We start from the raw sequence: 13,111 nt of genomic DNA, 5'->3' as shown, positions 1-13,111 counted from the left end.
TTGCCTATTTGGATCCTTTGTCCAAGCGCAGTTACACATACGTGGGCTTTCGTGTCTGGCTTCCTTCACGTAGCCTAATGTTTGCAGGTGCATCCATCTGGTAGCATGTGTCACTGCTCCATTTCTGTTCATGCCTGAATAGTGTTCCATTGTTTGGCTATGCCACATTTTGTTTCTCACATTTTGTTTTTGTTATCAGCTGATGGGCATTTGGTTTGTTCCTACTTTTTGGCTATTATGAATGATGCCTTTGAATTATTCATTAAGATTAATGACTTTGAACTTTGTCCAAGTTTTTATGTGAACATAGGTTTTTAATTCTCTTGGGTATATACCTAGAAATGGAATTGCTGGATCTTGGGGTAACTCCATATTTAACATTTTGAGAAACTGCCAAACTGTTTTCCAAAGTGGCTGTGCCATTTTACATTCCCAGCAGCAATGTATTGGTTCCAGTTCTCTGCATCCTGCCAACATTTGCTGTTATCTTTTTGATCGGAGCCCTCCTGGAGTGTGTGAAGTGCTGTCTCATTGCAACTTTCTGTTTCTTAATGGCTTGTTTATTTTCTATGCTTATTGGCAGCTTGTACATCTTAGAAGACATGTCTGCAAATCCGTTGCCCATCTTTTGGAGTGTCTTTTTGAGTTACAAGCATTTTTTATGTATTCTGGATACAAGTTCCTTATCAGACAGTTTTCTCCCATCCTTTTCACTGTTTTGATAGCATCTTTTGAAGCGGGAAAGTTTAGTTTTGTTCTGTTTTTTGAGACAAAGTCTCGCTCTATCGCCCAGGCTGGAGTGCAGTTGCGTGATCTCAGCTCCCCACAACCTCCGCCTCCTGGGTTCAAGCAATTCTCCTGCCTCAGCCTCCCGAGTGCTAGGATTACAGGAATGTGCCAGCACACCTGGCTAATTTTGTGTTTTTTTTTTTTTTAAGTAAAGACAGGGTTTCTCTATGTTGGTTAGGCTGGTCTCGAACTCCTGACCTCAGGTGATCCGCCCACCTCAGCCTCCCAAAGTGCTGGGATTACAGGTGTGAGCCACCGTACCTGACCAGTAGAGACAGGGTTTCACCATGTTGGCCAGGCTGGTCTCGAACCCTGACCTCAGGTGATCCACCTGCCTTGGCCTCTCAAAGTGCTGGGATTACAGGCATGAGCCACCATGCCTGGCCTTCTTTTCTTTTTCTTTTTTTTTTAAATGTCTTGCTGGTGCTTTTGTTGTCACATCTAAGAAACCACAGTCCAGCCGGGCTCAGTGGCTCACGCCTGTAATCCCAGCACTTTGGGAGGCCAAGGCAGGCGGATCACCTGAGTTCAGGAGTTTGAGACCAGCCTGACCAACATGGAGAAACCCCATCTCTACTAAAAATACAGTATCAGCCGAGCATAGTGGCGCATGCCTGTAATCCCAGCTACTCGGGAGGCTGAGGCAGGGGAATCATTTGAACCCGGGAGGCGGAGGTTGTGGTGAGCCAAGATCACACTATTGCACTCCAGCCTGGGCAACAACAGCGAAACTCCATCTCAAAAACAAACAAACAATCAAAAAGAAACTACAGCCTTTCTGTGGCAGGTTCGAGGCAGCCATGCTCTTGGTCTCCCTTGGAGCTCTGTTCTCCACCTCCTTCTGCAGGTCTGTTTCAGCCATCTCTCTCTGCATTCCATTTTTTTTTAATGTTTCTCTGCACAGGGGAGCCAGCCCCCACATAACTCCTTTATTTACCTGTCCTTCCACTTCACAAGATTAGCAGAAATGAACTACTGTCTTTCCAAATTCCTAAGCCTCGTGAGTAGCTGGAATTACAGGCACCCGCTAACTTTTGTATTTTTAGTAGAGACAGGGTTTCACCCTGTTGGCCAGGCTGGTCTTGAACTCCTGACCTCAGGTGATCTGCCCACCTCAGTCTCCCAAAGTGCTGGGATTACAGACGTGAGCCACCCTGCCCGGTCAGATTCTTTTATTTTCAAAAATCATACACTTGTAGCCTGTAATCTTTTTCTGAAACTCTGCCATGTTACTTCAAACCTGCACTCTCGAAGTCAGGACCAACAGGAGGCCTCCTGAAGCCCCAGACTCTGCCGCCTGCCTGATCAGAGGCTCCTGGGGCCCTGGAGGGGGGTGTTGTGGGGTGCCTGGGCTTGTGTCATGAACCACGTTGTGCTCTTTCAGGTCGTGTATGAGAGGTGTGAAAAGCTGCGGCCCACGTTGTTCCGGCTGGCGAGTGACACCACTGATGACGATGATGCACTCGGTAAGTTTTCTTTCCTTGGGTGTAGCTAGCAGCACAGGTGCAAGACAGACTCGGTCCCTCCTGTCACGCTACTGTGCCAGGAACAAGACAGAGTGGACTTGATGTTCCGTGGAGCTTGTGCTTAGGTAGGGTGTGGCCTGAGTTGCCTCAGAACTGACTTCCAGCAGGATCCAGGCTTCAGTAAGAAATCAGCAGCAGGTCTAAAGCCTGAAAAGGGGTGGAAATTGACCATGGAGATCGGGGTGTGAGAGGTAGAAGAAAGATGCCTCTGGAGGCTTCAGGAAAAGCTGACCAATCGTAGGGGCCAGAGAAGCAGCTGCGGGTGGTGTCTCAAAGGGATCACCAGCTTTTGTATCTTCAGGGGCCAGGTAGGTCACCTAAGAGAGCCCAGCCAATTGGAAAATGGAAGGGACATCCGTAGGGACGTGAAAAATTGTCCACAGTTACTAAAAAAAAATTTAACTCTTTAGTATGGAAAATCTCAAAACATGAGAGACAGGAATAGTAAAATAAATTCTATGTATTCTTTACTCATCTTTAATAATTACCAGCTCATAGCTGACTTTTTTAGTCTTGTTTCATCTGTACCTCTTTTTGTACCCACCCATTCCCTGGTCTGTTTTGAAGCAAATTCTAGACATTCCTTTTTCTTTTAATTTTTTTTTGAGATGGAGTCTCACTGTGTTGTCCAGGCTGGAGTGCAGTGGTGTAATCTTGGTTCACTGCAACCTCCACCTCCTGGGTTCAAGCCATTCACCTGCCTCAGCCTCCCGAGTAGCAGGGATTACAGGCAACCACCATCATGCCTGGCTAATTTTTGTATTTTTGTAGAGATGATGTTTCACCAATTTGGCCAGGCTGGTTTCAAACTCCTGGCCTCTAGTGATCTGCCTGCCGTGGCCTCCCAAAGTGCTGGGCTTACAGGCGTGAGCCACAATCCCCAGCCTCTGGACATTTCAAAATAATCAAAGATTCAGTCAGTGTTCAGATTTCCCTGATGAAATTCCTCCTTAATCATCTCTTGCTAACTTAAAAAAAAAAAAATTGTTCTAAATCAGACGCAAAAGAAAAGCCCTACTGTATAGAAAAGCCCTACTGTATAATTGGTTTATATTTCTTTAGTCTCAGTGGATAGCATGTGCATGCCCTCTGCAATCCTTTTTCGTTTTTTTTGACAGTCTCACTCTGTTGCTCAGGCTGGAGTCCAGTGGCGTGATCTCAGTTCACTGCAGCCTCTACAGCCTCTACCTCCTGGGTTCAAGCAATTCTCATGCCTCAGCCTCCTGAGTAGCTGGAACTACAGTTGCACACCACCATACCTGGCGAATTTTTGTACTTTTTGTAGAGATGGAGTTTTGCCATGTTGGCCAGGCTGGTCTCAAACTCCTGCGCTCAAGTGATTTGCCCGCCTTGGCTTCCCAAAGTGCTGGGATTACAGGCGTGAATCACCACGTGCAGCCTTTTTTCCTTGCATGAAAATAGGCCCTCTGAATTGAGAGTATTCTTAGTCTCAGTTCTGCTCGTGGCATCCCCCATGATGCTGTTAATGTTTCTGTTTCTGATATTTCTTTTTTTCTTGAGATAGAGTTTCACTCTTGTTGCCCCGGCTGGAGTGCAATGACGTGATCTCAGCTCCCTGCAACCTCCCTCTCCTGGGTTCAAGCAATTCTCCCACCTCAGCCTCCCGAATAGCTGGGATTACAGGCACCCGCCACCACGCCTGGCTAACTTTCTGTATTTTTAGTAGAAACTGGGTTTCACCATGTTGGCCAGGATGGTCTTGAACTCCTGACCTCAGGTGATCCACCCACCTCAGCCTCCCAAAGTGCTGGGATTGCAGGCATGAGCCACTGCGCCCAGCCAACAGGTTCTGAGTTAAAGTTAAAAGTTTGTTATTTAAAGGGCCTTAATTTGAGTGCTTACTGCTGGTCAGTACTCTGGACAGTACAGTTGTAGAAGGTGAACAGATTTGGTTCCTTCTGCATTGAGAACTACTAACATGTTAGGACTCGGGTTAACTGACTAGGCCTGATAGGGTTCGATGACACAATCTGGGGGCTGGAGGTGTGAATAAACTGAACATAGTCGAGCCATATGAAGGCTGTTTTATGGAAAAGCTTAGAAAGGATTGAGATTGTTGGTCACCAAACCAGGGGGTTCTGATTCTTCCCTCATTCTTCAGCGGAAATTCTCCAGGCAAATGACCTCCTCACCCAAGGAGTTCTGCTGTACAAACAGGTGATGGAGGGCCGGGTCACCTTTGGAAACAGAGTGACCAGCTCAGTGGGAGACATCCCTGTCTCCAGAGGTATGTTTGAAAGCCTCTCCTTGCCTTCTGCCTTGGGGCAGCCTGCAATTCCCAGAAAAAAAAAAAGAATGGGTCCTAAACATAGTCTGGGTTAAGGAATAGAAATGAGAGAACTCGCCCTTTGTTCCCCTTCCTGTGAAAGCGGGTTTCGTGTTGCCACGCCCAGCCACAGGAATTGTCATGAGCTGGTTGCCGGGCTGGACCCCAGCTTTGACTACACACAGAAGCAGATGGCTAAGCTGTGCCTGGGTTTGAATTCTCATAAATGCTTGCATATGGGGGCTAGAGACAAAAGAAATGGTCTTCCTCGAGGTTCCTAGTGCCAGGTCAGCTGTATCAGAATCACCTGGAGCACTGGTTGAACTGCCACTGCTTAGGTCCCTGGCTTGGACCTTATGAATCAAGACTGCTTGGAGCTGGGCCTGGAGGTCTGCGTCTTTCAAGCACTGAGTGTGATTTTGATCAGCTGTGGTCAGAAGCCTCGGAATGGCCTGAGCTGGAGAAGGCCGAATCTGCTCTCCTCCAGGGTGATGGGACCTTTGCATGATGGCCTGTGATCCCTGGGGTAGGAAGGCAGGCCTTGGCTCCCTGTTGTCCCCGATGCCAGCTGAGCTTGTGTGTCAGGACACTCAGCTGAGTGGAAGGTTCTTGGAAGGGCAGGGAGGGCGTTACCATTTGATTAGGAGGTGGCCTGAGAGAAGCTGATTGGATTTATGTGGAGACTTTGCTCTCATGTCCAGCTGACTTCTCTTCCTAACCCTGGGCTTTCTAGTCTTTCAGAATCCAACAGGCTGCATGAAGACCTGTCCCCTGATTGACTTGGAGGTGGACGATGGACCTGCGCAGGCGGGGACTGTGGTGCCATCTTTGCTTCATCAAGACTTGGCAGCCTTGGGTGAGGGCAGGTCCTTGTGGGAAGCAGGCACAGGATGGGTGCCAGTAGGGGAGCGAGCTGGTTCCCTTCGCGGAGCACGTGCCTGCTGCTGAGGGGGTCGAGATGGTTGTGAATAGGAAGAATGAGCTGGTTCCCTCTGGGGGCACGTACCTGCTGCTGAGGGAGTGAGTAGGGGAGTGAGTTGGTCCCCTCAGGAAGCACGTGTCTGCTACTGAGCGAGTCAAGATGAGTGTGAGTAGGGGAGTGAGCTGGACCCTCGGGGAACACGTCTGCTGCTGAGGGAGTCGGGATGGTTGTGAGTAGGAGAGTGAGCTGGTCCCCTCAGAAAGCACATACCTGCTGCTGAGGGAATCAAGGTGGTTGTGAGTAGGAGAGTGAGCTGGTTCCCTCAGGGAGCACGTACCTGCTGCCGAGGGAATCGGGTGTTCTGGGCAGTTGAGCGGGTCCCCCTTGCATATTAGTCACAGAGTGGCCATGGATGAGTCGCATGACCTTCAGTAAGTTGCTTATTTGTCTAGACTTTCTGGATGTCCTAGAAGGGGTGGGTGTGGCATTACTCACCATCTTGAAGCAGGTGGAGTTAATGTTATGCATCTCCACTCCTTTCTTACAGGAATCAGTGATGCTCCTGTTACAGGCACGGTGAGGATGCTCTTCCCAGGGCCCAGAGAGAGAAGGGGAGGGTCTCAGACCTGCCCTTGTGAGGCAGCACTGCCTGGCGAGCAGAGAGGTGCTCCTGCACTGTCCCGGTGGAATCATGGCCTTGGAGGTCCAAAGCCTCTTCCTCACCCATACTGTCTGGCTGGTACCCCAGGGGAGACAGGTTACACCAGACTCCTGCTTCCTGGAGGTCTGCCCAGGAGCCGAGTGTGATCTTGCCCTTTCTTTCCCCTCTTGCCCCAAGAGATGTCACCAGCCTGGGCCACAGCAGCTTGGGTGGGCTCAGGAGAGCTGTGCCTTGGTTTTACTGTGGCTGATGGTCACTCATACCCTGGTCTTACTTTAGCCATTCCTGATTTGACAGGTTGCTGGTCAGAATTGCTGTGAGGAAAAGAGGAATCCCTCCTCCAGCACACTGCCAGGCGGTGGCGTTCAGAACCCTTCTGCAGATAGGAATTTACTGGACCTCCTCTCACCACAGCCAGTTCCGGGCCCTCTGTGAGTCTTCTGGGCAAGGGGAGTGGGAGAGTGTGGCTCCTGAGTGCAGTTCCTTCTCATGGGGCAAGGGCCAGAGAATGGTGCTCTAAGACAGCCTCTTGCTCTGGAGAAACATCTTTTTTTTTTTTTGAGACAGGGTCTCGCTCTATTGCCCAGGCTAGAGTGCAGTGGCACAATCTGGGCTCATTACAACCTTTACCTCCTGAGTTCAAGCGATTCTCCTGCCTCAGCCTCCCAAGTAACTGGGATGACAGGCACATGCCACCATGCCCAGCTAATTTTTTTTTAAGTTTTAGTAGAAATGGGATTTCACCATGTTGGCCAGGCTGATCTCAAACTCCTGACCTCAGGTGATCCATCTGCCTGGCCGAGAATCATCTTTTTGTTGAAAGTTTAGGCCAGGTGCAATGGCTCATGCCTTGTATGAGTTCGTTTTCACACTGCTGATAAAGACATACCCGAGACTGTGTAATTTAAAAACAAAAAGAGGTTTAATGGACTCATAGTTTCACGTGGTTGAGGAGGCCTCCCAATCATGGCGGAAGGCAAAAGGCATGTTTTCTTTCTTTTTTTTTTTTTTTGAGACGGAGTCTCGCTCTGTCACCCTGGGTGGAGTGCAGTGGTGCAATCTCAGCTCACTGCCACCTCTGCCTCCCGAGTTCAAGCGATTCTCTTGCCTCAACCTCCTGAGTAGCTGGGATTACAGGTGTGTGCCCACACCTGGTTAATTTTTTGTGTTTTTTTAGTAGAGATGGGGTTTCACCATGTTAGCCAGGATGGTCTTGATCTCCTGACCTCATAATCTGCCTGCCTCTGCCTCCCAAAGTGCTGGGATTATAAGTGTGAGCCATTGCACTCAGCCAAAAGGCATGTCTTATGTGGCAGCAGGCAAGAGAGAATGAGAGCCAAAAGAAAAAGGGTTTCCCCTTATAAAACCATCAGATCTCATGAGACTCACTACCATGAGAACAGTGTGGGGAAACTGCACCCATGATTCAGTTCTCTCCTACAGGGTCCCTGCCACAACATGTGGGAATTGTGGGTGCTACAATTCAAGATGAGATTTAGGTGGGGACACAGCCAAACCATATCATACCTGTAATCCCAGCTCTTTGGGAGGCCAAGGCAGGTGGATCGCTTGAGCCCTGGAGTTCAAGACTAGCCTGGGATATATGGCAAAACCCCATCTCTACAAAAAACACAAAAATTAGCCAGGCGTAGTAGCTCATGCCTATAGTCCCAGCTCCTCAGGAGGCTGAGGTGGGAGGATGACTGGAGCCCGGAAAGTCGAGGCTGCAGTGAGCCATTACCATGCCACTGCATTCCAGCCTGGACAGCAGAGTGAGACCCTGTCTCAACAAAAGTTTAATATGCTGCTTCCCTTTTCTCATTTTACTCCCTTTCCTAAGTCGTTAGAAAATACCTGCTTTGGCCAAGACATCTGAAAGGGGGTTTATTTAAGGACTAGGAATAATAGAACATGAGGTTTTTGCTGTTTGTTTTTGTTTTCCCTTCTAATAACCATGTAATTGAAGTTAAGTAAAATTTGATCCATAGAGAAATATACAACAAAGTGCAAAGTACCACTCCCTAAAAACAAGGTTGAATGTTCCTTCTTTGCTTTTTTTCTGTACATGTAGTGGTGCATTCTTGTGGCTTGTTACACAAACAGGATTTTAATTTGCAAACTGCACTCTAGCATGACCTTTTCATATCATATCTGTGATGCATTTCATATCAGTTTCTATAAATATGCCTCAGTCTTCTTAATAGCTACATTATAATTCATTGCATGGATGTATTTGATCATTTCCCTTTTGTGGACATTAACATAATTTCCAGTTTGGAGATGCTTAGGGGAGTGCCTTATAGTACAGATCCCTAAAGGGAGAGGTTCTCTAAGATGTGAATGTAACAACATTTTCATAGATCCTGTCCCTTTGTCTCTGGAAAAGTGCAGCTTACCTTCACCCAAACAGCCTGAAAGTGCCTGTGTTCCTGATAGAAACCACCTGGCTCTGGCAGAAGTGGGATGTCCTGGGAGTTCATTCCCATTTGCCACCCAGAGGTCATTTATTGCGGTCTTCTTTTTTTCAGCCACTTGGGCAGGGTGGGTTATTTCTTCTCGCGGGACTTTAGTTTTCTAAAATGTTTTCAGTTTGTGTCCCAAATGGACAAAATCATGGAGTGGATAGTAGCTGGTGTAATTTGTGTATCATCTGCCTGGCTCACGTCCCTCTGTGATCACACCTGGAAAACAACCTGCCTGAGCTACTTATTGTCAGGGACTGCCTGACAAGTACAACATGAACCACCCTCATAACAAAGGCTCTAGGTTATTGGGTTCTTATTATGTGTGGACATTTTAAGTGCTTTTCTTTCTTTCTTTTTCTTTTTTTCCTGAGACAGAGTCTCGCTCTGTTGCCCAGGCTGGAGTGCAGTGTTATGATCTCAGCTCACCACAAGCATGCGCCACCACCACCTGGCTAATTTTTATTTTTATTTTTTTTTTAATTTTTGTACTTTTAGTAGAAACTGGGTTTCACCATGTCGGCCAGGCTGGTCTTGAACTCCTGACCTCAAATGACCCACCTGCCTCAGCCTCCCAAGAGTGCTGGGATTATAGGCGTGAGCCACCGCACCCAGCCTCTAAGTGCTTTTCACACATTGTCTCGTTTGAATCTTATAACAGCACTACGAGGTAAATTACTTCTGTTATTTCCATTTAACAGATGAGGAAGCTGAGGTACGAGTTTGATTACTTGACAAAAGTCATATAACATCTGGTACATTAGCTCACAACTGTAATCCCAGTACTTTGGGAGGCCGAGGTGGGCGAATCACCTGAGATCAAGAGTTCAAGACGAGCACGGCCAACGTGGTGAAACCCTGTCTCTAATAAAAATACAAAAATTAGCCAGGCGTGGTGGCAGGTGCCTGTAATCCCAGTTACTCGGGAGGCTGAGGCAGGAGAATCACTTGAGCCTGGGAGGCAGAGGTTGCAATGAGCCGAGGCAGTTCCACTACACTCCAGCCGGGGCAACAGAGCAAGACACTGTATCATCAGAAAAAAAAAAAGGCATATAACATCTAACTCTGTGTGTGTGTGTGTGTGTGTGTGTGTGTGTGATTTTTTTTCCCTTGTTCTTTAATAAGCCTAACCCAAATTCCAGGAAATCGCTACAGTTTTTGCTAGTCTTTGATATTTTTTATTTCTTTTTTTTTTTTTTTTTTGGTTGTAAACAGAGTTTTATTGATGGGGAGGGGGCTGGGGGAGGCAAACTCCAGAGAGGGTGGAGGACCCAGCCGGCCACGTGGCATGCATGGTCAGCTGGAGGTCAGAGGGGGGAGGTCACAAGGGGACGGGTGGCATAGGAGTCTCTCACCACCCTGGATATTTTTTCTTTGTAGGAATTATGTTTCGCAGAAAAGTGTCCCCAAGGAAGTGCCCCCAGGTACTAAGTCCTCTCCAGGTTGGTCCTGGGAGGCTGGCCCGTTGGCTCCTTCCCCATCTTCACAGAATACACCTCTGGCTCAAGTGTTTGTCCCTTTGGAGTCTGTTAAGCCCAGTAAGTACAATTTTACTTCCCACCTTTTCTTTTTCCTGGGAATCTATTAGACTCCCAGCTTTTTCCACTCCAGTTTGGTAGAGGTAGCCCTTGAATTTGGTTGATGAATGGGAGAGATTTTGCATGAGGGCAAAAAGTAAGAGGTTGTGGCCAGGTATGGTGACTCATGCCTGTAATTCCAGCACTTTGGGAGGCTGAGGAGGGAGGATCACTTGAGGCCAGGAGTTTGAAACCTGCCTGGGCAAGATAGCCTTGTCTCTATTTGGGGGGGAAGAAAAAATGGGGAGGCCGAGGCAGGTGATCACTTGAGGCCAGGAGTTTGAGACCAGCCTGGCCAACATAACGAAGCCCTGTCTCTACAAAAAATACAAACATTAGCTGGGCGTGGTGGTGCGTGCCTATAGTCCCAGCTACTTGGGAGGCTGAGGCAGGAGAATTGCTTGAACCCAGGAGGTGGAGGTTGCAGTGAGCCAAGATCATGCTACCACACTCTAGCCTGAGAGACAAAGTGAGACTCCGTCTCCCAAAAAAAAAAAAGTTTGCTTCCTTGTCTTTTAGCTAATTTTCTTAGCCTTCCTTAGTATTGACACTGTCAAGGATATGGGCAAGCCTTTAGGCACATAATGTTATTGATTTGGGATTCAAGAAGGGAATGTTTAATGTGGCCTGAAATGACTGGCAAGAGGTAGAATTCAAATGAGTAGAAGAATTTGTCTAGTGATCCTCCTTCTCTAGGGATCCTTATTAAAGCAGAAAAGTGGATATTACCTCTGTTACAAAGGGAAGGAAATGGAAGGCTCAGCTAATCAAGGTGCCTACGGTCTCTACACTAGTATGCACAGCAGGACACAACTCAGATCGTCTGTTCCAGGGCCTGGGCTCTTTAGCACAGAGCCCTCCTATGGCTCTTTGTGATGAGGTTAGATTGCAGAGAGCCCTGAAAGCCAGGCAGACAAATTTATAAATAAACAGAATTGGTAAACAGTGGGAGCTCTTTGCACATTTCTTTTTTTTTTTTTTTTTGAGACGGAGTCTCGCGCCCAGGCTGGAGTGCAGTGGCCGGATCTCAGCTCACTGCAAGCTCCGCCTCCTGGGTTTAGGCCATTCTCCTGCCTCAGCCTCCCGAGTAGCTGAGACTACAGGCGCCCGCCAAATCGCCCGGCTAGTTTTTTGTATTTTTTAGTAGAGACGGGGTTTCACCGTGTTAGCCAAGATGGTCTCAATCTCCTGACCTCGTGATCCGCCCGTCTCGGCCTCCCAAAGTGCTGGGATTACAGGCTTGAGCCACTGCGCCCGGCCTGCACATTTCTTTATTGATTTTTGTTTTAAGAAATAATACATGTTCAGTGTTAATTTTCTGAATTCAATAATTGTACTGTAGTTACGATGTTAACATCTGGGGAAGCTACATGAAAGGTATATAGAAATTTTTGTATTAGTTTTATAACTTCTTATAAGTCTGAAATTATTACAAAGCAAACTTTAAAAAGTAAAAAAGTTAAAAATACATGTTCAAAATGTAGAGTTTTATTAAAGATAGAATAGGCTGGACTCAGTGGCTCACGCCTGTAATGCCAGCACTTTGGGAGGACAAGACGGGCAGATCACTTGAGGTCAGGAGTTCGAGACCAGCCTGGCCAAAATGGTAAAACCTTAAAAACACAAAAATTAGCTGGGTGTGGTAGTGTGCACCTGTAATCCCCAGCTACTCGGGAGCCTGAGTCAGGAGCATCACCTGAACCCAGACGGCAGAGGTTGCAGTGAGCTGAGATCGTGCGTGCCACTGTGCTTCAGTCTGAGCAACAAGGAAGACTCTGTCTCACAAAAAAAAAAAAAAGGACTAGAAAAGTAAAATCATCTATACCATTACCAGCCAGAGATGGAAATTCTGTTCATGTCTTGATAGATTTTCTTCTTGTCTTATCATGTATGTGTATTTGTACATACACAGTTCTTAATAATTTTATACCACAGTGTGTACAGAATGTTACTCTATTTACTGTTACTTTATATACCATTTTTATGCCCTTAGTTCTTTAAAAACGTGATTTTTATGAACTTATATATATATATGCACCATTAAATAGAGGTACTGTAATCTGTTTATTCAGTATTTTATTTTATTTTATTTTATTTTTTATTTTATTTTATTGTTGAGACAAGGTCTGGCCCTATCATCCAGCTGTAGTGCAGTGGTGCCATCTCAGCTTACTACAACCTCCGTCCTCCAGGCTCAAGCCATCCTCTCACCTTGGCCTCCCAAGTAGCTGGGACTACAGGCATGCGCCACTATGTCTGGCTTATTCAGTCCTTCTCTGAAGGTCAATTTCTTTCTACCTGTTTGCTGTTAAAAACAGGGCTACAGGCCAGGTGTGGTGGCTCATGCCTGTAATCCCAGCACTTTGGGAGGCCAAGGCGGGTGGAGCACCTGAGGTCAGGAGTTCGAGACCTACCTGGCCAACATAGTGAAACCCTGTCTCTACTAAAAAATACGAAAAAAAATTAGCCAGGCGTGGTGGTGGGCACCTGTAGTCCCAGCCACTTGGGAGGGTGAGGCAAGAGAATCGCTTGAACCTGGGAGGCAGAGGTTGCAGTGAGCTGAGATCGCGCCACTATACTCCAGCCTGGGTGACACAGTGAGACTCTGTCTTTAAAAAAAAAAAAAAAAAAGGCCGGGCGCGGTGGCTCATGCCTGTAATCCCAGCACTTTGGGAGGCCGAGGCGGGCGGATCACAAGGTCAGGAGATCGAGACCATCCTGGCCAACATGGTGAAACCCCGTCTCTACTAAAAAAATACAAAAAATTAGCCGGGCGAGGTGGCAGGCGCCTGTAGTCCCAGCTACGCGGGAGGCTGAGGCAGAAGAATGGCATGAACCCAGGAGGCGGAGCTTGCAGTGAGCCGAGATTGCGCCACTGCACTCCAGC

The 13,111-nt window shown here is 47.5% G+C and overlaps 1 protein-coding gene across 2 annotated transcripts in view; it reads left to right on the top strand.

The window, feature by feature from the left end:
- Window positions 1-13,111, top strand: part of GGA2 (golgi associated, gamma adaptin ear containing, ARF binding protein 2) — a 47,187-nt gene that overhangs the window by 25,420 nt on the left and 8,656 nt on the right. For both annotated transcript variants that reach the window (XM_023189316.2, XM_023189317.2), the window contains 6 exons: window positions 2,174-2,255; window positions 4,438-4,563; window positions 5,336-5,458; window positions 6,072-6,100; window positions 6,483-6,616; window positions 10,028-10,185. In XM_023189316.2, coding sequence (XP_023045084.1) covers window positions 2,174-2,255; window positions 4,438-4,563; window positions 5,336-5,458; window positions 6,072-6,100; window positions 6,483-6,616; window positions 10,028-10,185 — 652 coding nt within the window. The remainder of the gene's footprint in view (window positions 1-2,173; window positions 2,256-4,437; window positions 4,564-5,335; window positions 5,459-6,071; window positions 6,101-6,482; window positions 6,617-10,027; window positions 10,186-13,111) is intronic.

The sequence above is a fragment of the Piliocolobus tephrosceles genome, chromosome 17 (genome assembly GCF_002776525.5).
Source record: "Piliocolobus tephrosceles isolate RC106 chromosome 17, ASM277652v3, whole genome shotgun sequence".
NCBI lineage: Eukaryota > Metazoa > Chordata > Mammalia > Primates > Cercopithecidae > Piliocolobus > Piliocolobus tephrosceles.
This window is presented reverse-complemented; position numbering and strand designations above follow the sequence as displayed.